Source organism: Homarus americanus, unplaced genomic scaffold, assembly GCF_018991925.1.
Source record: "Homarus americanus isolate GMGI-L3 unplaced genomic scaffold, GMGI_Hamer_2.0 scaffold45698, whole genome shotgun sequence".
NCBI classification, from domain to species: domain Eukaryota; kingdom Metazoa; phylum Arthropoda; class Malacostraca; order Decapoda; family Nephropidae; genus Homarus; species Homarus americanus.
Genome location: NW_024735554.1, coordinates 11,494,949 through 11,522,409, shown reverse-complemented (window position 1 = coordinate 11,522,409; position 27,461 = coordinate 11,494,949). Strand labels below are relative to the sequence as shown.

Genomic DNA, 27,461 nt, shown 5'->3' with positions numbered 1-27,461 from the left:
TCCCACCATGATGAAGGTCAGGTTTGGAGAGATCTCCATGGCACAAAAAGCCCTTGAGAATGGCCTCTGTATCTCCCACTACCATCTGTCAAAACAACAAATTGAGCAGGAGGAATTTTACGCAATAACACCGTGTTGGAACTGCTATAAATACAATCATCTAGCAATAAACTGTCCCCAAAAAGATAAGAAGTTCTGCTCCGAATGTGCAGCAGAGGGCCACACATTCAGAGAATGTAGCAATAAAGATAACCCCAAATGCCTGAACACTAGCGGCACGCTGCCCCATAAGGAAAGAAATAATTAGGAATCTGAGAGAAAAAGAAAAGGCAAATAAGAAGATAGAAACAGACCCTAACACGACATATGCAGCAATTGCAAAGCTGCAAGATACCACCTCCAAAGTTCTGAAGAAAGCGAAAGAAAACCCCCTCATGCAACCTACATACCTTAATCTGAGCGTAAGGATTACCATTCACAATTCTAACCAGTATCATTCATGCACACATCAACAACATCGCAAAACCAGGATCCTTTGGAAAAACGATCAGGGAAATGTTTGCTGCAAATAATCTGCCGGAGGTGAAATTCCCAGACGACGCCCCCTCAACAGAAATATTTAAAATTGTCACCGAGAGTAGCCTGGGAATAACCAAACCACAGGAGCACATAACCAAACTAGGCACAGAAGAAAACGTCATGGAAATAGACCCTATCAGTCAAGCAGTCACACCACACCGCAAATCATCAGATTCCACAACTCAGCAAACAGAGAAACCACAACCTGCAAAAGCTAACCCAACCAAAGCGAAATCAAGAAAAGAATCCCACTCTGGCCATCGTGCCCCACCATCTTCACCAAGCGATGTGCAGCCAGCAAACCTAGGAAATGAGATCGGTATCCGCTTCTACTCAGTCAACACACCACCTACAATAACAAATGATAGACTTCTGCAGGAAATCAAGGAAGGCACAATAAAATTCACCTACGAAGATGTTAGGGTAGAAGAATCCTACATAGACCAGTTGATAAATGCAGGACTAATAAACAACAAATACAACAAAATTGAAAGAGTAGATATAACTAAGTTTAAGAAAATCAGAACGGGATTGAAGGAGGAAAGGAATAGACACTCGGCAGGAGATACACAAGCCAGCAAACACCCTACACCAAGTTCTCGGGATCCACAATGTACTGCGCACATCATTGTCATTCCTAAAAATCCCATTTAATTCATATTACGCTATATAACATTCAAATCCACCGCGCTTGTAGAACCTCAGAAAACGGGAAATATTGATAAAGGATAACTCACCTACTCAATGTTACTAGACCATGTGTTGTATTGTACCCAGGTACAGTTATATAATATTAATTGTATGTATTCATAGCATTAAGGAGAACTCAGGGTATCCATAAGATGAATGTTAAAGTCCAGTTGAGCCGGACTAGTGTACTGTAGGACTAAGTGTGGATCAGGGTTTGAAGGTCATACTATTTACCTGTACGTCTGTGAACGTATAGCGAACATAACTTCCACAGATATCATATGAAAATACATGAGAACAATGGTCTGGAAAAAGGATAAATGTATCAGAATTATGTGAGGTGTTGGAAGTGACCCAGAAACTATACTTGAAAGGAAATATCTTGTATGCGTCGGTATGAACTTGTAGTGGACGTCTCCCCTACAACTGCGTAGCCGCATTCCAATGCCACAGTATCCTAGCAACCAGCCACCTGCTATGTCTTCCCTAACAACCAGCCACCTGCTACGTCTTCCCTAGCAACCAGCCACCTGCTATGTCTTCCCTAGCAACCAAACGAGCGGCCCAGGGGGGGGCGTCACCAGATGCCACAGTATCCTAGCAACCAGCCACCAGCTGCTACCGTATCCTAGCAACGGGTCGAGAAACCGGCGACTTCCCACGGTTTACTTCCGGCGGCTGTGTATATAAGCTCTGTCTCTCCATTGAGATTCATTCTGCTCTCGGTTCCTGAACACGCAACACCTCCTCCAAGCAAGCTCCTCGCTGTCCCGCTCTCATTCAACCTGGAGGCCAGCAACAGGCAACATCTTCTCTAACGAAGCTCCTGCACATCTACCTCCTTCAACACGCTACTCACCGAACGTGTCTACTGAGCAGCTCCTCACCACACGGCATCTCCAGCACCAGACTGTCTACCATATAACTTATATTATATAAGAAAACCACCACCTTAGAGTTTCCATCCATCCTGAGTGCTAGACAACATAATATCACGAAACCCTACAAATGGTGGCCCCGGAAAAAAGCACTCACACAGGATGGAGGACGGACGGATCTCTCTACCGACTTTCAACCACAACGTCGAGGACTGGCTAGATCATGTGGAAGCAGCCCTCGTCAGCTCACGAGCGACTGACGAGCAAAAGTATGGCGCCCTGCTCTGTGCCTTGCCCACGGAAGTCGCCACGCGGGTCTCACAGACCATTTCCAACCCTCCAGATGACAACAAATTCGCTACCCTGCGGGCTGCCTTGAAGACGCGTTATCAACAGACCAGCCCCAATCTCCTGCAAGATCTATCCTCTATCTCCCTTGGGAACTCAACCCCGGGACGTCTCTGGGAGGAGATGTGTAGGCTGAACTCCCGTCACACAGACAGACTCCCCGAATCTATCCTGCGCCAGCTTCACGCACAAAAGCTACCCACAGAAGTACGCAACATCCTGTCCGCAGTAGATTACTCTACGACACCAGAACTATATGCAACCGTGGCAGACAGAATTTTCAACGAGTGCGCTGCTGCACCCCTTGCCGCCACGGTCACACCAGTACCTACCACCGAACTTGTAAGCCGGGTCAACACCCCTCAGCCGAGCAATACCTCACAAGACATCAAGGACCTGTTGCAAACTTTGAACCGCAGGATGGACACCATTGAGCAGTTCTACTCCTCCATACCCGCTGCTGCGCCAGTTCCTGACTCACACACCATGCCCTACAAGTTCCGACGCACAGCAGCCAGCCCCCAGCACAACAAATATACCCTCTGCTGGTATCACCAGACTTTCGGCCGCAATGCTCGAAACTGTGAGCCCTATTGCACCTATTCGGGAAACGGCAACACCGGAGGCTGGTAGACGCCTCAGCCTCCGTCCCTTCAGGCGTCTCATTACTGCGCGTCACCGACCGCACCTCTGGCAAGAAGTTCCTCATCGACACAGGTTCATCGGTCAGCCTCATCCCTCCCTCACTACAAGACAAGTCAAAGCAACCCTCTTATGACCTGTTCGCTGCCAACGGTACCTCCATCGCCTCCTACGGCGTACGCACCCTCGCCTTAGACCTCGGTCTGCCCAAGACTCTGCGTTGGTTATTCGTGATAGCAGACGTGTCTCAACCCATCCTTGGTTTCGATTTCCTCACCTTCCACAAGCTCGGCGTCAAACCAAGTCATCTATGCCTCATCCATGAGCCTACAGCATGCAAGATCCAGGGTTCTCGTGCCAGACACACCGACACTATCACTTGTCTTGCGCCTTCCAACGAGTTCTCCTCCCTGCTCGACGAATTCAAGGAGCTTTTCTCACCCCGAGTCTCCCTACCCCCACCACCTACATCGAGGAATTTTCCACCACATCGAAACCAAAGGACCACCAGTCTTTTCACGCCCTCGCCGCCTGCGCCCTGAGCTCCTGAACACAGCCAAAGTAGAATTCAACAAACTACTGCAAGACGGCATCATTCGCCCTTCAAGGAGTCCCTGGGCATCGCCTCTTCACATGGTTCCTAAGCAAACACCCGGCGAGTGGAGGGTGTGTGGCGACTACAGAGCCCTGAATCTCGTCACCAAACCTGACAGGTACCCTATTCCGCATGTCCAGGACTTTCACCACAAACTTCATGGCAAGACTATCTTCTCAAAGATCGACTTGGAGCGTGCCTTCCACCAGATCCCAGTAGCACCGGCAGATACCCAGAAGACAGCCATCACCACTCCGTTTGGACTCTTCCAGTACACTTTCATGAGTTTTGGCTTACGCAATGCAGCACAGACTTTCCAGAGGTACATGGACCATATGCTTCGCGACCTCGATTTTGTCACCGTCTACATTGACGACATCCTCGTCGCATCTTCGACGCCTGCCGAGCACCGCCACCACCTACAATTCCTTCTCCAACGCCTGCAAAACAACAACATGAAAGTTCATCCTGCTAAGTGCGTCTTTGGAACCTCGGCCATCGATTTCCTCGGTCACAGAGTCTCGCCCAGTGGCATACAACCCCTACCACAGAAGATAACTGTGATTAGGGAGTTCCCCAAACCTGAAACGGCGAAGAAACTCCGAGAATTCCTGGGTTTAGTCAACTACTACCACCGCTTCATTGACAAAGCTGCCACCGTCCTAGCCCCCCTACACGACCTTCTCAAGGGACGCCCAAAGAAGTCTCACAAGTCTCTCGTGTGGACTCAAGAGGCTACTACGGCATTCACCACTATCAAACAGCACATTACACGCCTCACCCTCCTGGCCCACCCCGCACCTAACGCCCGGACCACTCTCACAACAGACACTTCTTCTACTGCAGTGGGCGCCGTCTTACAGCAGGAGATCAATGGAATTCTCATGCCCGTTGCTTTCTTCTCACAACGGCTTCAACCACCACACCTTAAGTACAGCGCCTTTGATCGAGAACTCCTGGCCATATACCTGGCTGTCAAACATTTCCAGCACTTCCTCGAGGCCCGTCAGTTCACCATCTTCACTGATCACAAGCCCCTCGTCCACGCCTTCGCTTCAGCTTCCCAGTCACATACACCTCGTGTCCTGCGCCACTTGGCTTACATCTCGGAGTTCTCCAGCGACGTCCAACACATTAAAGGCAGCCACAACGAGATCGCCGACGCCCTCTCTCGTTGTATATCCAACATTCTTCCCTCATCTCCACCCATTGATTATGGGCAGCTAGCCATGGCTCAAGAGAATGACGAAGACCTGGCGGCATACAAGACATCCCCCTCAGGCCTCACACTCCAAGAACTCCCTGTTCCTGGCACAAAGATAAAATTGTGGTGCGACGTATCCTGTGGACAGCCTAGACCGTTCGTGCCTCACGTCCACCGCCGCGCTGTTTTCGACCGCATCCATGGTCTCAGCCACCCGGGTGTGCGGGCCTCCCAGCGCCTCCTCACGCAACGTGTCGTCTGGCCCGGCATCAAGTCTGATACTAAGAAATGGGCTGCCCAGTGCCTGGCCTGCCAGTCCTCCAAAATACATCGTCACATAAGGGCCCCCTTACAAACCTTCCCTATTCCCAAAGGACGTTTTCAAGTAGTACACCTCGACATCGTGGGACCTCTTCCATCATCCTACGGTAGCACCTACATTTTCACCTGCATCGACCGTTTCACCAGGTGGACAGAAGCAATTCCCATGCCCAATGCTACAGCAGAGACTACTGTCCGCGCCTTCATGTCCGGTTGGGTTTCCTGTTTTGGCCCCCCGCAACCGTAATCACTGACCGAGGAGTACAGTTTGAGTCACAACTCTGGCAGCACCTCCTACAGTTCCTCGGCACGTCTAGACAACGCACTACAGCATACCACCCTCAAGCCAACAGCATGGTAGAGCGTTTTCACCGGCAGCTGAAGGACGCACTCAAGGCACAGCACGACCCTTACAGCTAGACTGATGCGCTTCCCTTAGTGCTCCTCGGCATCCGTGCGTCACACAAGGAGGATATGGACTGTAGCCCAGCAGATCTTACACTAGGCGAGCCCCTTCGGCTACCCGGCGATTTCTCACTCCCTCCTGATCCCAACCAAACCACTCCAGCCGTTCGTCACGACTTACTCCAAAAGCTACGACAAGCAGTTTCTGCATTCAGAGCTACTGCTCCACGCCAGCCTCCTCGGCGCCCTGAACACATCCCTCCTGCACTACTCACAGCCGAGTATGTTTTCGTCAGGCATGATGCTCAACGCAACCCATTACAACGCCCCTACGATGGACCCTTCCAGGTGGTTACCCGTTCAGCAAAGTTCCTGACAATTATCCTGAATGGCAGACATGACACCGTCACCATAGACCGAGTCAAACCGGCCACCTTACCCGTCGGGCCCCCAGCCCAGCAGCACCATCAACAAACTACGCTTGCACCAGTCTACCCGCAGTTACCACCGGCAGCAACACCACGCCCACGACATTTCTGGGCACCCTCTTTTCACCCTCATGTACACCCTGTTCCTGCTGTAGAACCTGCTCCTGTCATAGACCTCCCTCCTGTCATAGAACCTGCTCCTGCCATGGACCCTCCTCTTGTCATAGAACCTGCATCTGTCATAGAACCTGCTCCTGCCATGGACCCTCCTCCTGACGCAGCCCTTGCAGCAGCAGGAGCACAACAACCATTGCTTGTACAACCTCCTCTAATCCCAAACCCTCTTTCTCCTCCTAATTCTCCCACAGGTTTTGTGTCACTAAACGGAGTTGTTACACGTAGCGGTCGAGTCGTACATACACCTGCCCGGTATGTGTTATGTGTGGGACACAACCCGGACAACATCCAGCCTCCCACCGCGCCAGGAGGGGAGGGGGAGTATTGTAGTGGATGTCTCCCCTACAACTGCGTAGCCGCATTCCAATGCCACAGTATCCTAGCAACCAGCCACCTGCTACGTCTTCCCTAGCAACCAAACGAGCGGCCCAGGGGGGGGGGCGTCACCAGATGCCACAGTATCCTAGCAACCAGCCACCAGCTGCTACCGTATCCTAGCAACGGGTCGAGAAACCGGCGACTTCCCACGGTTTACTTCCGGCGGCTGTGTATATAAGCTCTGTCTCTCCATTGAGATTCATTCTGCTCTCGGTTCCTGAACATGCAACATCTCCTCCAAGCAAGCTCCTCGCTGACCCGCTCTCATTCAACCAGGAGGCCAGCAACAGGCAACATCTTCTCTAACGAAGCTCCTGCACATCTACCTCCTTCAACACCCTACTCACCGAACGTGTCTACTGAGCAGTTCCTCACCACACGGCATCTCCAGCACCAGACTGTCTACCATATAACTTATATTATATAAGAAAACCACCACCTTAGAGTTCCATCCATCCTGAGTGCTAGACAACATAATATCACGAAACCCTACAAACTTAATACACCTCGTATCCTCACGTGACATATACCCACGACAGGTACAGTGATCAGAGAATCTTATGTCTGTGTTCAAATAGGGCAATGTGTGAGAGGAGGATCCCTAATTACAGTTTTAAGTGAAGTTGATACACCCCCGCCATGAACATTCGGCCTTTGTTTTAAGGCGCCTCCTGTACCCGCCTCGAGTGTGCCGTGTTGATATTATAACCCAATGAATTTACCCACGAATTAGCAAACCTGAACCTTACCTTAGTTTGTACTTTAGGGTTAAAATATGTGTTTATAAGGCATGAGTGACAATATGCCGAAAAGTGTTCAGGTGAGAACCGTAAGAAATAAAAGTAAAAATTAAAGATTGGAAACTGTAGGCCTACGCGGTGACGAGCGGTGGGGCACTGCACTCAGTCCCTTTCGTTCTATCGTCACCTCGGGTCAGTGTCCTATCGGGCTATATCCCGCCCTATAATTAAGACTTATATAGAAGTTATTACAGTTTAAAGCTTTGCCTGATGTATAAGTGTAATAGTAATGTGTTAGGGGGTGTGATAACCGCCCGTCAGGCATTATTTCTGAGTCCCTTTCGTTCTACCGTCACCTCAGGTTCCATGCAGTTGGTCGGAGTGCCTTGCTGCGCGGCAGCCATTATCCCTATGAGCGTCCCAACAGGTGGTGACTACTCCCAGCTATGCCAATCCACTGTGAACCTGTGGATTTCCAGCACACCACTCCAAATGAGTAGTAACAAATATGGAGACCGTGAGAAACTCTGCGGTCGTCACTTGGAGCGACCTATAATACCAGGCGTAGAAATAGTACTGGTATGTCTCTGGGTGAAGCCCTCGTCTTTACCCACCGAGGGCGGTGTGCGAACGAGGTGCCTGTTGTGTATACCTAAAAGTTACAAGGAGTCCCATACCTGCAGGGGTGGAGTGTAACATGTGTGTTGAGATGGTGCTGCTATGTATGATAACCGACGATGCTACAGTATATTCCATACAGGTGGAGCAGTCTGATGTGCTAAGGGATAGTGTAAGAAGGAATGACCGAGGTAAGGTGGTCACAGATTGTTATGCAATAAGTATGTGGATGACACGCCATTAATGTAAGACGTCTGGTGCCCATCTGGGTAACCAACATTTTCGTTGTTCTTCTGAGGAAGACCAATTCATTTGTATGTTTTTTACCAGTATGCTTTATAAGGAATAAATTAATTAAGACATGTTATGGTTTCACCCTTCTTTCCCCTTATCGATCTGGTCAGTGGAAAACCTAACCCAATGCCTAGTCCACTCTGCACACTACCTAATGAGCTACATGCTGTCCAGAGGGGGTCTGGTGGCAGCGACCCTTAGAAATTAAGATTAGAGTTAAGTATTCCCCCTTAGCATTAATGACCCTGTAGTGGACGTCTCCCCTACAACTGCCTACAACTGCGTAGCTGCAGGCCACCTGCGACGTCTTCCCTAGCAACCAAACTAGTGGCCCAGGCGGCGGCGTCACCAGATGCCGCAGTATCCTAGCAACGGAGCCAAAGACCGGTTACTTCTCGGGTTTTCCCAACATGACTCATAGATGGCTCCCGGCTGCTGGGTATATAAGCTCTGTCTCTCCATTGAGATTCATTCTGGCCTCTCTTCCTGAACAAGCAACACCTCCTCCTCCGCCGCTGGCTGGCGGCCCTCGCTTCTCCTCGCCTGCCTGGCGGTCCTCGCTCCCGCCAGCGAGCATGGCGACCCACCAGCTGTCCTTCTCTGAGCGTCCTCACCAACCAGCTCTCACATTCTTCTCTCTGTTCCTGAACACGCAACACCTCCTCCAGCAAGCTCCTCGCTGTCCAGCTTTCATTCAACCAGGAGGCCAGCAACAGGCAACATCTTCTCTAACGAAGCTCCTGCACATCTACCTCCTTCAACAGGCTACTCACCGAACGTGTCTACTGAGCAGCTCCTCACCACACGGCACCTCCAGCACCAGACTGTCTACCATATAACTTATATTATATAAGAAAACCACATTAGAGTTTCCATCCATCCTGAGTGCTAGACAACATTATACCACGAAACCCTACAACCCCCAGTCTGGCAGTATATTAGCACTCACACTTAGGAGGAGACACTGATCCGCGACTCGGTCTTCAGAAGCAGGCAAAACCACTCTTCACTGCCCCAGCTTCCATCCCTATGACCCCCAGCACCGTCCTGCCTCGAAGGGGCGGCTGACCCAGGCCCACACACGCCCCAGAGGCGCATTTGACGACTCAGTACCTGCGTGAGGGAAGCACACACCATCCATCCTTCACACCCCTCTTTTTTCTCCCTCAGGTGCTCCTGCTGTGTCCTGCACCCTGCTGCTGTCATGGACAGCCCAGCTGCTGTCACGAGCCCTTATCCGCTTCTGCTGGCGCGGCCCCTGCTCCTGACCCAGGCCCACACACCCCAGCAGGCGCATCCTGACGACCCTGTACCTGTCGTGGGGAAGCTTACAACATTCATCGCCTCCACACACCTTTTCTCCCTTCTCCCACAGATAGTGTGTATCTGAACGGTTGTATTTCAGCGATCGGCTCATTCACGCCATCGCCGTTGTCTCATAGAGGCATGCACCGCCCAGTCTGCCTCATGTGCTAAGCAACTCTACAGCAGACAACAAGTCTCCTACACCGCCTGGAGGGAAGGGGAGTAATGTAGTGGACGTCTCCCCTACAACTTCTTACAACTGCGTAGCCCTCAGCTACCTGCCACCACATTCCAACGTGCCGTTGCTGCCTAGCAACCCCAAGCAAGGCTGTCCCAGATAATGCATTTGGCACAACGAAACTAATCTGTAGCTTTTCTGGGTTTCCCAAAATGATTCATAGAGGACTGGCGGCTGCTGGGGAATTATATAAAGCTCTGTCTCTCCATTGAGATTCATTCTGACCATTCTTCTACAACTTAAGCACCTCCTCCTCCGCCGCTGCCTGCGCCCTCGCATCTCCTCGCCTGCCCCTGGCGGTCCTCGCGCCTCCCGCCAGAGCATGGCGACACCAACGTATCCTTCTGAGCTTCCTCTAGCCAACTCTCATTCTGCCCATCTTCCTGAACAAGCAACACCTGCTCCAGCAAGCTCCACTCTGTTAACATTTATTTCAACCAGGAGGCCAACAGCAGGCAGCATCTTTTCTCACAGGCTCTGCACATCTACCTCCCTTCAACCGCAGCACTCACCAGACGTCTTCTGGAGCAGCTCCCACCACAGCATCTCCAGCAGACTGTCTATCATATAACTTATATGTTACACAAAGAAAACCCACGTAGAGGTTTCCTTCCATCCTGGAGTGCAGACAACATTAATATCTCGATACCCCTACAAGGTGTTGCTTGCTGCGGCTGTAGCTAGAAGAAGAGAGGCTGGTTGGGTAGGATGCTCAGAGGAGGGATCGCTAGTGGGTCGCCATGTCTCGGCGGGGTGAGGACCGCCAGGCAGGCAGGAGGAGGAGGAGGTGTTGCTGGCTGGTTGGTGCAGGTAGAAGAGTGGTCACCACGAGGGTCCAGGTCTTAAATAGCGGGTGAAGCGTGGCTTTGTAGTTGAACCTCCACTCCGTGGGCGGCGCTGGATTGACCTAGACAACAGGAAAGGCGCCCCTGCACTGGGGAATTCGCGGGGTCAGCTACTCAGCGACAAACAGCGTTTGTGGGGAATCCCACCTTATCGTGTGTTTCCTTTGTGGGGTACGGGATGTTTGGGTTCACACTCAGGATGGGATGGAGAAAGGAAACTCACAATGTGCTCACTGTATACATGTTGTATTGGATGTACAATGCAGCTTGGTGCTGGGAAGTGGCAGCGTGGTTACAAGCGTGATGTAGAGAGAGCTGGTTGGTGAGGGTGCTCAGAGGAGGACCAGCTTGTGGGTCGCCATGCTCGCCGGCGGGAGCAAGGGCCGCCAGGCAGCGGCGGAGGAGGTGGTGCTGCGTGCTGCGGCTGTAGCTAGAAGAAGAGGGAAGGCACCACGAGGTCAGGTCTTAAATAGCGGGGGTAGGCGTGGCTTAGTAGTTGACCTCCGTGATGTATGGCGGCGCTGGTTGACCCAGACCACGAGGCATACTCTGGGGAATTCGCGGGGTCAGCTACTCAGCGACAAACAGCGTTTGTAGGGGAGAAATCCACTACAATACTCCCTCCTTCCCTCCAGGCGGTGTAGGAGACTTGTTGTCTGCAGGGTTGCATGGCACATGTGAGCCATAACGGCAATGGCGTGGATGAGCCGGCCGCTAGAGGAGACAACTGTCTAGATACACACTATCTGTGAGAGTAGAGAGGGAGAAAAAGGGTGTGTGGAGGCGATGAATGTTGTGCTTCCCTCACGGCAGGTACAAAGTCGTCAGATGCGCCTGCTGGGGTGTGTGGGCCTGGGTCAGGAGCAGGGGCTGCATCGGCAGAAGCGGATGAGGGCTCGTGACAGCAGCTGGGTCCACGACAGCAGCAGGGTGCAGGACATTAGCAGGGAGTACCTGAAGGTCCGCATGGGCCGCGTCGGGAGCAGGGGCTGCATCAGGAGGAGCGGCAGGGGGTACTGCTGGGCCGGGGGCGGCGTCTGAGGCAGGACGGGTGTGCTGGGGTCGGTAGGACGTTTGCTTGGGGCAGGAAGAGGAGCTGGTGTCTGCTTAGAGAAGCAGTGCTGCTCTAGGGTGTCTAGCCTGCGGTGTAGAGACATTAGCTGTAGAGCCAATGAGAGCTGCCTCTGGGTGGATAAGCCAGTCTTCCATGTTGCTTGAAGACTGGGAGCGTGATCTGTTTCTCCTCCATCCTGTGTGAGTACGAATCTCCGGGGGTCACCATTTGTGGGGTACGGGATGTTTGGGTTCACACTCAGGATGGGATGGAGAAAGGAAACTCACAATGTGCTTACTGTATACATGTTGTATTGGATGTACAATGCAGCTTGGTGCTGGGAAGTGGCAGCGTGGTTACAAGCGTGATGTAGAGAGAGCTGGTTGGTGAGGGTGCTCAGAGGAGGACCAGCTTGTGGGTCGCCATGCTCGCCGGCGGGAGCGAGGGCCGCCAGGCAGCGGCGGAGGAGGTGGTGTTACTTGCTGCGGCTGTAGCTAGAAGAAGAGGGAGGGCACCACGAGGTCAGGTCTTAAATAGCGGGGGTAGGCATGGCTTAGTAGTTGACCTCTGTGATGGATGGCGGCGCTGGTTGACCCAGACCACGAGGCATACACTGGGGAATTCGCGGGGTCGGCTACTCAGCGACAAACAGTGTTTGTAGGGGAGAAATCCACTACACCTTACTCACAGTTCCCTCCGCCTGGCTCTCTGGGACTCCAAAAACTATTACATTGTTCCTGCGCTGGAGACGTTCCTGGTGTTCCTCCTCTCCCCTAACAGTAGGTCCATTAATTTTCATTTCTTCGACACACTTCTTCAAAGTCCCAAGCTGTTGTAGAACCTGTACTGATCCTGCATTACTCTCCGCCCCCTCCCGTGGCCCTCCTAATACGTCAGCATAACTCCTCTTAGCAATCACCTCCATTCTATCGGCTACTTCCTCAGTCTTAGCAAGGATCTCTTTCCCAACTTGCTCCAGTTTGTCAACCAGCATGGCTCCAGCTTCATCTATTTTCGTCCCTAGAGAACTCGTTCCCTTATGGCTTGCAATCGCTTCATTCACCTTGACTATGCAGCCAGGGCAATACCAGCAACAGCCATCGTGCTTTACTGCAGTTAGTAACTTCCTAAACGGTGCATTAGTCAGGCCTATATCTTCCATATCCGACGTTTCCCTGCAGTAATCACATATCAAACTCATGGTTGTTGTTGTTGTTGGGGGAGGGGGGGTGCAGACTGTGTATAGATCTACACCTATTTAAAAAAGTAAAGAGAGAAAAAGTACTTAGCTACTCTCTGTTGCCTATAGAGTTGTCGTCTGCGACTGCGTACACTGTATCGCCCTGTGAATGGTGTATTGCAGGCACAGTTTCAGTCCTTGAGAAAGCACACAAACAAAATAAAATTTAAAGTCTCTGTGGCACCTATGACACGAATAGGCTGGCAGTTGTCCTTACCAGCTTGATTGCCAATATGTATTCACTTTAAGTTATTTACAGTCTCTTCTGCAGTCACTGATGACACTATGAACTGGTTTACCTAAAATCACAGTACTACACTCCCTGATTGGCCTTTATCACAGCAGTGACCACAACACCTTAAAAAAAAATAAAATAGAAGCCTTGTCATGTGGCAGTGATTTTGTGGTTATAGGCCTGTGACCCTGGCTGTACCTCCAACTCGGTGGAAATTGAGTTTTCAAAAATACAATCGCGTCTAGCATTAAAAGTCCTACATCGATTTACACTTTCACATCACTAAGACGATCTTGACGATCTTATGTAATCACTGTCCAATTTCTGCCACTCTACATCGAAGGCCCGAATGCCGAACACGCTTTGTTACAGAGATGCAACACGACCCGCCCGCCCGCCCGCCCTACACCTATTTGGACGTGTGATATTTTATCTATATCGTTAGTGACATTATTATTTCTCTTTACATCTTCGCACTTACGCAAAAATGCTAAAGTAGTATAATCTGGATCGTCTGCAGTAAACTCTTGTACCTTCATGTTATTTGGAAGTATCTTTACAGTTTGACAAACCGATGAAATCAGTGGGTTAGTAGAACCACCTGATGCCATTTTTGTTGTGTTAGTTAAAGCACTAGCGTTAGTAACAGGTGAACGTAATAGGTAAATGTTACCTGACCTTTATTGTCTACTGTATAAATCCTCAAACTGAGAATCTAAGAAATTTTCACAGCTAGCTAAAGAGTTGGTAGGTGTTAACTCTATTTGGCTAATTTGTGGTAGTTCTTCCTCACTATCAGTTGCCACTAGCTCCTATGACTTTTTAGATGACTGACTATTAGAGTCTGAGTCACTAATTTCCAATTTGATACCCAAAATTTTTGGAAGAGGGTCCATATATAGGAATATTTATCACTTCACTCACTGTATGAAAGTCACTACATTGCCCACTCACTGAGTTATGAGAATGAAGAGAAAAAATATTAAAGTTATTAAAAAGTGCTAAAAGTATTTAAAAGTATAGAATATATATATATACTTTTTGTAAGTAGAGGACGTACTTTCTAAATGTGTTTATTTAATTTTACCTTTGCTCATTTGTGCAAATAATTTGTATTTTATATTGACTACATGTGAAGACTTCTTGAAGTTCAATTGTGTTTGTGTTATAAAATAGTGATCGTTTGTGATCTGCCTGAGTGGAGAATCTGTGTAGTTTCGCTCTGGCGATGACGTCAGGTTTTACGGCGATCCACCTGGGGGGCTGGCCTCTTGCAGCGATCAGCCTGGGGGCTGACTTTCTTGCAATGATCCACCTGGGGGGCTGACTTTCTCTTGCAGCGATCAGCCTGGAAACTGACCTGGGTCTTGCGCACTGAAGAGGCTTGCTTGTTTAAGCAAGAGATTGTTTCCTTGTCTGGAACCACTGTGACAAACTTCCTAAACTCCGGTGATGTAGTGTTAGCTGGTAGTGATCTCAGTCCAGACTTGGGGAGGCTCGACTGCTCTCGTCTCCGGTCGGGGTAACCTTCAGTTGGGTGTCACTGAGGGTTTGCCTGTTAAGTTGGCAATATTTTATAATGTTTTTGTTACCTCTATGCTTCTGTGTATATGTATGCAAGTGTTTCTAGCCACTGTCCATTTATTTTTCTTGTAAATGCTTGTTTGTTGATGATTCACTTAAAGTGCCACTTAAGTCACTGGAATCACTGTTTTTATTTGTTTTGAGTTTCTGACCCAGATATAGTCCTCACCAGCACAAGACCAGATATAGTCCTCACCAGCACAAGACCAGATATAGTCCTCACCAGAACAAGACCAGATATGGTTCTCACCAGAACAAGACCAGATATAGTCCTCACCAGCACAAGACCAGATATAGTCCTCACCAGCACAAGACCAGATATAGTCCTCACCAGAACAAGACCAGATATAGTCCTCACCAGCACAAGACCAGATATAGTCCTCACCAGCACAAGACCAGATATAGTCCTCACCAGAACAAGACCAGATATAGTCCTCACCAGAACAAGACCAGATATAGTCCTCACCAGAATAAGACCAGATATAGTCCTCACCAGAACAATACCAGATATAGTCCTCACCAGAACAAGACCAGATATAGTCCTCACCAGAACAAGACCAGATATAGTCCTCACCAGAACAAGACCAGATATAGTCCTTACCAGAACAAGACCAGATATAGTCCTCACCAGAACAAGACCTAGATATAGTCCCACCAGAACAAGACCAGATATAGTCCTCACCAGAACAAGACCAGATATAGTCCTCACTAGAACAAGACCAGATATATTCCTCACCAGAATAAGACCAGATATAGTCCTTACCAGAACAAGACCAGATATAGTCCTCACCAGAACGAGACCAGATATAGTCCTCACCAGAACAAGACCTGATATAGTCCTCACCAGAGCAAGACCAGATATATACCAGAACAAGACCCTCTTACCAGAACAAGACCAGATATAGTCCTTACCAGAACAAGACCAGATATAGTCCTCACCAGAACAAGACCAGATATAGTCCTCACCAGAACAAGACCAGATATAGTCCTCACCAGAACAAGACCAGAAATAGTCCTTACCAGAACAAGACCAGAAATAGTCCTTACCAGAACAAGACCAGATATAGTCCTCACCAGAACAAGACCAGATATAGTCCTCACCAGATATAGTCCTCACCACAAGACCAGATATAGTCCTCACAAGACCAGATATAGTCCTCACCAGAACAAGACCAGATATAGTCCTTACCAGAACAAGACCAGATATAGTCCTCACCAGAGCAAGACCAGATATAGTTCTTACCAGAACAAGACCAGATATAGTCCTCACCAGAACAAGACCAAATATAGTCCTCACCAGAACAAGACCAGGTATAGTCTTTACCAGAACAAGACCAGATATAGTCCTCACCAGAACAAGACCAGATATAGTCCTTACCAGAACAAGACCAGATATAGTCCTCACCAGAGCAAGACCAGATATAGTTCTTACCAGAACAAGACCAGATATAGTCCTCACCAGAACAAGACCAAATATAGTCCTCACCAGAACAAGACCAGGTATAGTCTTTACCAGAACAAGACCAGATATAGTCCTCACCAGAACAAGACCAGATATAGTCCTTACCAGAACAAGACCAGATATAGTCCTCACCAGAGCAAGACCAGATATAGTTCTTACCAGAACAAGACCAGATATAGTCCTCACCAGAACAAGACCAAATATAGTCCTCACCAGAACAAGACCAGGTATAGTCTTTACCAGAACAAGACCAGATATAGTCCTCACCAGAACAAGACCAGATATAGTCCTCACCAGATATAGTCCTCACCAGAGCAAGACCAGGTATAGTCTTTACCAGAACAAGACCAGATATAGTCCTCACCAGAGCAAGACCAGATATAGTTCTTACCAGAACAAGACCAGATATAGTCCTCACCAGATATAGTCCTCACCAGAACAAGACCAGGTATAGTCTTTACCAGAACAAGACCAGATATAATCCTCACCAGAGCAAGACCAGATATAGTTCTTACCAGAACAAGACCAGATATAGTCCTCACCAGAACAAGACCAGATATAGTTCTTACCAGAACAAGACCAGATATAGTCCTCAGCAGAACAAGACCAGATATAGTCCTCATCAGAACAAGACCAGATATAGTCCTCATCAGAACAAGACCAGATATAGTCCTCACCAGCACAAGACCAGATATAGTCCTCACCCGAACAAGACCTGATACAGTCCTCACCAAAACAAAACCTGATATAGTCCTCACCAGAACAAGACCAGATATAGTCCTCACCCGAACAAGACCTGATACAGTCCTCACCAAAACAAAACCTGATATAGTCCTCACCAGAACAAGACCAGATATAGTCCTCACCAGCACAAGACCAGATATAGTCCTCACCAAAACAAAACCTGATATAGTCCTCACCAGAACAAGACCAGATATAGTCCTCACCAGAACAAGACCAGATATAGTCCTCACCAGAACAAGACCAGATATAGTCCTCACCCGAACAAGACCAGATTTAGTCCTCACCCGAACAAGACCAGATTTTAATTCCGTTTGATTACTTTTGCAATTCTTTCCAGAGGGAATCTCACAAGTTTGATTTTTTTCATACTTGAAGGAATACTTTTTTATCTACGGATGCTTCATTTATTAATTATATTATCATTTATATTAGAATGTTTTTGGAATAATAGAATACTATTGAAAGATTTATGTAAAAAAAAATAATTGGATTTTGTTGTCGTCAATGATCTTAAGTCATGAAATATATGTAATTAACTTTTCTTTTCCTTTAGAACACTATTGGAGAGCCCATGTACCACACTTTGTATGAAACCTTCGCTCTGGTAGATGAGATATATGACAAAGGTTTCTACTTCCACTCAGCCGTGACAGCCTTGTGGGGGGACTTGGCTGTGGTACTTGCAGAGTCTAAGGTTATATACAGTACACTGTACATTTTCTATTTTACTTTATTAATGCAATTAGATATTTGATGATAATACTAATGTAATAACAGTACTGGTTCACATGGTTGAAGTTGTACTCAGATACTGTAGTCAAAGTGTTTAACATTTTTATACATACCGGTAACTTAAGGGATACTTACCGATATGTTTAATATTTTTACCTTTATTTTTCAGATACTTCCATTTTCATTGGTTACCTACGCCACCTTTATCATTGGAGCTCAACAAGATATTTTTGAAAAGTATGGAGAGCTTATTTCTTCACAAAATATTTCATGGCGTAAGTACTGTATTCAGGCTATTACTGTACAGTAGTACCCCGATTTACACGTCAAGTGAACCCACAGGGTACCCGGAAAGTGAAAACCGCGTAAAGTGAACAACAGAACATATGGGATTAATTCCAATAGAGACTGGCCCGACCCCCAAACTCCACTTTTTCTGACACAATACCTATGTTGTGGTAAAAATAACATCTAAATTTTATGATGGTATGCTCACACAATTAATATTTAAGAGAAATACAGTCGCCAGGTTAATGTCCATTCAAATAATGGACTCAAATCCCCCACCCCCCCCCCCTCTTCCCAGCTCACTAGCTCCTACCTCTCTGAGAAATGTTTGGGTGAAACCACTAGATTTTAACGTTTAGTAATAAATAATACCTCAGACTAAAGTTTGGATAATATAATTGACATTTCTGGATTCCTTGCAGGTCAGGGAATATTTTGAATGTAAACTTCATATATTTTGCACAAAAGATAAAATATTTGCTTTGTGTAAACCAAATTATTACATTAGATCTAAAATTTGTATGTCTAATGCAAAATCCATGATGTTTATATTCAAAATGATCAACATATTGTAAGAATTCCAGCAATGTAAATTATATTCTGGCCGGGTAATTTGTATGAATTTTATGAGCTAAAACAAATATCTTCAGTAAATAAACAAAGAAATATTCCTCAAGGACACTATCTGTCAATCAAAATACCCCACCTCCGCCCTCCCTCCCTTCCTACCCCCCACCTTCCCTCCCTACCAGAGAAGCGATTGGGAGAAAATAGTATATTTACATTTTTAGTAATAAATAATAACCCAGACTAAAGTTAGGATAATATAATTGACATTTCTAGATTCCTTGCAGGTCAGGGAATATTTTGAATGTAAACTTCATAAATTTTGCACAAACAATAAAATACTTGCTTTGTGTAAACCAAATTATTACATTAGATCTAAAATTTGTATGTCTAATGCAAAATCCATGATGTTTATATTCAAAATGATCATCATATTGTATGAATTCCAGCAATGTAAATTATATTCTGGCAGGGTAATTTGTATGAATTTTATGAGCTAAATAAAAAAATAAAAAATAAATTATACTTCACCGTGCGTATATGAGTAGATGCACCACGGAAAGTGAAAGTCCGGTTCTGGCAAGATACCACGTAAATGAGAAATCACGGAAAGTGAAACCGTGTAAAGCGGGTAATACTGTACTTTAGGTTATATTGTAATTCTTCTAATTTAAAATTTCATATCATTGTTTACTTTGGCCTTCCAGGGTAACATGTACACTGTACCTTATTTATCTAATGGCCACCCAAATTAGAGGTGGCCATACAGAGGGAAAAATGCCTCCATTGTTCTTGATACTCTTGTCAAGGGCTATTTTAAAGCCCAGTATGTTTTTTATTCTAAAACTTGAGATTTGGACTCTGTCCAAAAAGAAATAGTCTTGGCATAGTCCGGAAAACTGTGAGGGCAAACTTTATCGGAGTGAGAGTTGTGATTTCTTGGAACAACCTACCAGAAAGTGTTGTGACGGCACTGAGTGTGAGCTTTTTCAACACAAGACTTAACCAACACTGGAGCAGGTTCAGGTACATTCAGGAGTCAGTGCATGCCCAGTACTTGCCAACAGAGCGTAACAGAGACGTGACCGATCGCCCAAGCGGCTAACGAGCCGATCAGTGGTGAAGAGGATAAAAGAAAAAGAATGATGTTCTCTATCATTCCATCAGTACCAGCAGAATGGTGGAGCCAGATTGACTGATTCGCTAACTAGAGAAACACGAGAAGAATATTATGCTAGAGGAATATTGTGTTCAGTGTAAATTTTAGTCTTATTTCAATCGGTAGAAATTAAAATTCTGTATTGATTTTCAAAAATTTCATGGGTAATAAGTTATTCTTAATGTCAACATCATTCATGTAATCGTAGTCAAAAGTAATCATCCAATCCACCATCTAACCCCTGCACCTAGCTGGGTCCTTTCTGCACTGTAAGTCACATGGGGTGGAGGGGGGTCATGGTCGACTTGCAGGAGGGCTGTGATGTAAGTTGCTCATCAAAGAGGGAGGGGATTGAGGAAAGCAGGGAAATTCATGAAAGAAGTAAAGGAAGGAAGAACGTAATTTTATTTTTCACTATACAGTATTACCCCACTTTACGCGTTTCTACGTTTACGCGGTACCCCGCCAGAACTGGAATGTTCACTTTACGTGGTACATCTACTCTTTTACTCGGAGAGCGGCTGGCGGTCATCTCGCGCCGCGCCATTTTTTGATTCAAACCTCCCGCCATCTCTCCCGCCCTCTCCCGCCATCTCGCCTTGTTGGATAAGCGGCGCGAGTAGGTTGCGCAGTGTATGTTTTTGTTGTGTTATCGGTGACGTCATATGACATATCGGACTGTGATTGGGCCACGCATCCTTACCTCCCTCCCCGCCAGCTGTGATTGGTAGAATGTAATATGACGTGCCCTGCCGCGGGAGCGATGAAGCCCGTTGACCTGTTCGCGTCAGTTACACCCCTCCTGGCTACACCATGTATATCGATATCCATTGTTCCATAAGAATGGCTGCCACCGGACCACCACCACCACAAAGAAACCTTGCATTACCTGGACCCAGCCGCCCTAAGCCAAAGAAGATACGACTTGCCCTAAGCTACGAGGCGAAGTACAAGATCATCCAAGAGTTGGAGAAAGGAACAAGACAGGTTGATTTGGCTGCATCAAGAAGGATGTAGTCAAGATAAAAGAACACATGAACATCACAAAGTCTACAGGTGCTTCTATGATCAAGTATTGCCACAACAAGGTGCTTCTCAAGACGGAGAAGTTACTTGTGAGCTCCTTGATTCGTCAGGCAAGACGGAACATGGCGGTCGACACTCGGTCAGTTCAGGAGTACACACGTGAACTGTACGCAGCAGTGTCACGTAAGATGGGAATTGCAGAGCCCAAGCCCTTCAATGCTTCCTCTGGGTAGTTGCAGAGGTTTAAGAAGAGGAACAAGATGACTAACATTAACATTGGTGGTGAAGAAGCTAGTGCTGACCGTGTTGCAGCTAGAGATTTTCCTCCGTTTTTACATGAGATTATGCAGGAAGGACAGTACACCGACGACCAGGTGTTCAACATGGACGAATCCGGTCTCTTGGAAAAAGCTACCTTCCAAGACCTTCGTTGTCAAGACTGCCAGCAAGTGTCGGGGCCGGAAGTTGCAGAAGGAGCGCATCACCGTCCTCTTTACCACTAATGCCTCCGGTTCCTGTAAACTCAAGTTATCGGTGATCCACACTGCCCGCAAGCCACACGCCTACAAGAACATGGACATGACCAAGCTAAATGTCCACTGGCTGACCACACGTAAGGCGTGGATGTACTCTACTCTGTCCCTCTCCTGGTTTGATGACTGTTTCGTTCCCGACGTGAAGAAATTCTGTGAGCAACAGAATTGTCCATTCAAGATTTTGTTGCCGCTTGACAACGCACCAGGACACTCGCCTCGCCCCTACTGTTGGATCGTCACCCCAACGTGAAAGTGGTCTTCCTTCCTCCCAACACTATGTCATTAATACAGCCCATGGACCAAGAATTGATCTTAAATGTGAAAGCCGCATTCTCTGCAAAGAAGTTTAAGCTCCTGAACGACTATACCAACACCAAGGATGAGTTGCGTAACCTGGGTGACACCGATAGCAAGAGCGAAGAGGATGAGGAACAACAGTTGGCAGAGCAAGAAGTACTTGTGAAACACTTTTGGAGGAAATTCAACATCAAGAAAGCTGTGGACTTCTTGGTGGAGGCATGGGATCAGCTGTCTCTAGCAACGGTTTGTCATGCATGGAGACATGTGTTGCAAGGTATCCCAGGTGGGAGGCAGAGTCAATCTGTGACTGGTGAGGTTTAGACTGTTGCAGCAGCAGTGGACCTTGCCAGAGAAGCTGCGCAGAGTGTTACAGCTAAAGGCTTCTCCGAGACCACCAACGACGACATTATGGAGGTAATAAGGGATCCTGATGTGACTGCCGACGAGATGTTGCATGACGATGACGTCAGTGAAGAGAGAGGTGGTGCGTCATCCCGAGAAGAACGCAGGTTATCACATGGTAATGTAAGGGGTACCATCGAGTGTGTAGAGAAACTGAAGCTCCTCCTTTCCGACGACCCTGACGATAACCGGTATGAAGTCTTCACACCCCAGCTGTTGCAGACTATGGAGCCCTACATCAAGGTGTATCACGACAACATCAACACTAGCCGTCAACAAAGCATTACAGAGTTCTTTGCCCGCAACCCACCACAGCCAGCCCAAGCCAGTGATAGTGACAGAGACAATGATGGTGACTTTGAGAGATTTGTCAGGGAGGCACTGATAAATGTGGATGACAGTGATGGTGACTTACCTGAGGGCCAGTAGCCTGCCGTCTGCCTTGGAACCAGCCTCCATTCCCGAACGCCAACCCATCTCTTCTACTAACACAAGTGTTAAACCTAACCTTGATTTTTCTAACCTAACCTACCATGACATATTTGTTAAACCTTGATTTTTCTTTTACCTGGTACAGTATATTATTCTCTTATTGATATTTCTATTCTGTATTATGTGTGTGTGCATACCATTATAAAGTTAAGATGTTATTTTTATTAAAACATACATATTGTGTCGGGAAAATGTGGAGTTTGGAGGTCGGCCCAGTCTCTATTTCAATTAATCCCATATGTTCTGTTGTTCACTTTACACGTTCCCCACTTTACGCGGGCCTCCCAGGGTTCAGTTGACCACGTAAAGCGAGGTATTACTGTATGTATGTATATATATATATATATATATATATATATATATATATATATATATATATATATATATATATATATATATATATATATATATATATATATATATATATATATATATATATATACATACAGTAGTACCCCGCTTAACGCGGTCAATAAAACCCACAGGGTACCGTGTTAAGTGAAAACCACGCTAAGTGAACAACAGAACATATGGGATTAATTCCAGTAGAAACTGGCCGGACCTCAAATTCTACTTTTTCCGCTAACAATACCTATGTTCTAGTAAAAATAACATCTTAATTTTATGGTGGTACATGCACACAATTAATACTTAAGAGAAATAGAGAAATACAGTCGCCAAGTTAATGTTCATTCAAATAATGGACTCAACTCCCTCCCCCTCTTCTCACACTACACTCACTGGCTCTTCCCTCTGAGAAATTTTTGGGGGAAAACCACTAAATTTTAATAAATAATACCTCAAACTAAAGTTAGGATAATACAATTGACATTGCTGGATTCCTTGTAAGACCAGGAATATTTTGAATATAAATGTCATATATTTTGCACAAAAGTTAACATATTTACTCAGAGTAAACATTATATCTAAAATTTGTATTTCTAATGCAAAATCTATGATGTTTATATTCAAAATGATCACCAAATTGTAAGAATTCCAGCAATGTAAATTATATTCTGGCCGGGTAATTTGTATGAATTTTATGAGCTACAACAAATATCTTCAGTTATTAAAAAAAAAAAATATTCTTCACGACACCATCTGTCAATCAAAGTACCCCACCTTGCCTCCCCTCCTCTTCCAACCACGCCAGGTGGTCGGTCAGTCCCAACCCTCCCACCCACTCCCCGCCAATCCTCCCGTCAAGAGATGTTGGGTGAAAAACTAAATTTTAACATTTCGTATTAAATAATAACTCAAATTAAAGTTAGGATAATATAATTGACATTACTGGATTCCTTGTAAGACCAGGAATATTTTGAATATAAACGTCATATATTTTGCACAAAAGATAACATATTTACTCAGAGTAAACATTATATCTAAAATTTGTGTCTTATGCAAAATCTATGATGTTTATATTCAAAATGATCATCAAATTGTAAGAATTCCAGCAATGTAAATTATATTCTGACCGGGTAATTTGTATGAATTTTATGAGCTAAAACAAATATCTTCAGTTAATAAAAAAAAAAATATTCTTCACACGGTAACAGATGGTCGTTCAGTCCCTCCCTCCCCCCCACCCTCCCCCCACCAACCCTCCCTACCAGATGTGTGGGAAAACCAGAATATTTACCTTTTTAATAATAAATAATACCTCAAACTGAAGTTAGGATAATATAATTGACATTGCTGGATTCCTTGTAAGACCAGAAATATTTTGAATACAAATGCCATATATTTTGCACAAAAAATAACATATTTACTCAGAGTAAACATTATATCTAAAATTTGTATGTCTTATGCAAAATCTATGATGTTTGTATTCAAAATGATCATCATATTGTAAGAATTCCAGCAATGTAAATTATATTCTGGCCGGGTAATTTGTATGAATTTTATGAGCTAAAACAGGCAGTCAGGCAGGCAGCAGACAGGCAGTGGGTGGCGGGTGGGGGTATGGACCTGTAACAGCTCTAGAGCTGACACTTGCGCGATATACGCGGAAAAACCCGCTGCTATGAAAGTTCAGTTTAGCCAGGCAATCACAAGATACGTGAAATCAAGGCTTAAGCTTAAAAACCGCATTAAGCGGGTATTACTGTACATATATACAGTATAGTATATATAGCAGTATTTATGTGTATATATATATATATATATATATATATATATATATATATATATATATATATATATATTATATATATATATATATATATATATATATATATATATATATATATATATATATATATATATATATATATATATATATATATATATATATATATATATATATATATATATATATATATATATATATATATATATATATATACAGGATGTACCTCTCTAGTCCGGCAACCTCGGGACCTGACCGGTGCCGGACCATGGAAATTCACCGTTTTCCTGGATAGATAGTGACTTGTGTTTATGCCTGGAAGCACTAGCACCACTTTCTCTGCATCATGGTCTCTTTGAAGACATATTGAAGGCTTAAATGTCGTATAGTAGCTTCTCAAATTTCGCGAGTTTTTAATTCTTAACGTATTTTATTGGAACACACAAAAAGTAAATAAATAAAAATTTTGACGGCGGAAACTTGAATTTTGACGGGTTTGAACTGCCCGCCAACGTGCAGACGACGTGCATAATCGTGTAAACAGCGTCATTTCTCTTATGTACCAAAGATTCATTATTGTTTATTACTGAATGTCTTTTTTATTGAATTAATGTTTGTGTGCAAAATGAGCAATACAATTCATTAATAATACGTAGAATATTAAAACACACGAGGAAATGACACAGCATTGTATTCGTTGATTACAAAACCAGTGACTGACTGGTTCTACATATAAAACTGAAGAAAATAAGACCTTGGTTGTAGCTGTAGTAAAATTAATATGGTTGTTTTAAGTAATGTTATTTAATGTTAATAAATGGAACAATAGAAGTAGCTAACGATAATGGTAAAGAAAAAGAGAGATCGCATATGTAAGTGCGCATGCGCACACGTGAAAACATATCATCATTACTTTACATAAGAATATGAAAGCAACACTTATTTACTGTTCATATATATTTTAATTAATGATTCTGAATTTGTTTTTATTGAATTAATGTACGTGTGTGCAAAATTAACAATACAATTTATTAATAATACGTGGAATATTAGAGGAGACGAGACGGCTGCCGGCATTGTTTATGTTAAAGCTTATGAAACCAGTGACTGATTGGTTCTACATATAAAACTGAAGAAAATAAGACCCTGAGTTTAGCTGTAGTAAAATTAATGTAAAAAAATTAATATGGTTGCTTGAAGTACCTGTAATGTTATTTAATGTTAATAAATGGAACAATATAAGTAGCTAACCATTAATGGTAAAAAAAAAGTGAGACTGCTCGTATGTAAGTGCGCACATGTGAAAATATATTGTCATTACTCTACATAAGAATATGAAAGCAACACTTATTTACTGCTCATATATATTGAAGGGTTAAATGTTGTACTCTGTATAGACAAGCAGAGAGAGAGAGAGAGAGCGCAGCCGAACTGCCGGATGTAAACAAACCTTAATTTCCCGCGGCTTTTTTTTTTAAGGGGATTAGCCCACCCGGGAATAGGTCACTGACCCACATTAGGGCCTGAGGGGCAAAAATTTAATACTCCTGTAATAATAATAATTCCAGATAAGTAAAAAAAAAAAAAAACTGCTCACCTATTGGACAGAAATAAAATCGTTAGGATTTGGGTTTCAAGGACTGATGGGACTAGGGGCAACGCAACAACCATATATATATATATATATATATATATATACATACAATATATATGACGGTTTACGCTTAGCGCAATTTCACGTATACACGGTGCCTTGCCAGAGCCGAACTTTCACTTAACTCGGGTTTTTTCCACGTATATGCGCAGAGTGCCCGGCTCGAGACGCTATTTTTAGATTCGCCCCACCCGCCTGCTCCCGCCTCCTCCCGCCACCGCCTGGGCAAGCCGCGCGCGGTAAGGTTGCGCAGTGCATGTCTCTGTTGCGTTATCACTGACGTCATATGACGTATCGGACTGTGATTGGCCATGCATCCCTACCCCCCCTCTGCTGCTAGCTGTAATTGACTTAAAGTATTATGACGTGTCCACCCGGAGGAGGGAGGGAGGGAGGAAAGACGAAGCTTGACCTAGCCGCGGCAGTTTCATCCCTCCAGGCCACCCCGTGTATACGTGAATCAGTTGTTCTGTGAAATGGCTTCCGCCCGACCACCGCCACCAGAGAGAGACCTTTCCTTACCTGGACCCACCCGCCCTAAGCCCAAGAAGACTCGCCGTGGGCTAAGCTACGAAGTGAAATACCAGATCATTCAAGATTTAGAGAAAGGAACACGGCAAGCTGATCTCGCGCGCCAGCATGGCGTCAACGAATCTACGATTCGTACTATTAAGAAGAATGCAGCCAAGATCAAAGAGCACATGAAAATCACAAAGTCTGCAGGTGCTTCAATGATCAAGTATTGCCAGAACAGGGTGCTGGCAAAGGTGGAAAATTTGCTGGTGAGTTATTTGATTCGTCAGGCGCGACGCAACATGGCGGTGGACACGCGCTCAGTGCAGGAGTACGCACGTGAACTATACGCAGCAGTGTCACGTAAGCTGGGAATTGCACAGCCCAAATCCTTCACTGCTTACTCTGGTTGGCTGCATAGGTTTAAGAAGAAGAACAAGATCACCAACATCAACATTGGTGGTGAGGAAGCGAGTGCTGACCGTGTGGCGGCTAGAGATTTTCCTCCGTTCTTACGTGAGGTTATGGAGGAAGGACAGTACACTGACGACCAGGTGTTTAACATGGACGAATCTGGTCTTTTCTGGAAAAAGCTACCTTCCAAGACCTTCGTTGTAAAGAATGCCAGGAAGAATCGGGGCCGGAAGATGCAGAAGGAAC

General features: G+C 45.6%; 1 protein-coding gene across 1 annotated transcript in view; it reads left to right on the top strand.

Annotated features, from left to right (window-relative positions):
* The first annotated feature begins 17,561 nt into the window (after nt 1-17,561).
* Nucleotides 17,562-27,461, top strand: part of LOC121871294 (N-acetylated-alpha-linked acidic dipeptidase 2-like) — a 35,192-nt gene continuing 25,292 nt past the window's right edge. The window contains exons 1-2 of the mRNA XM_042373513.1: nt 17,562-17,698; nt 17,906-18,011. Coding sequence (XP_042229447.1) covers nt 17,576-17,698; nt 17,906-18,011 — 229 coding nt within the window. The 5' untranslated portion in view covers nt 17,562-17,575. The remainder of the gene's footprint in view (nt 17,699-17,905; nt 18,012-27,461) is intronic.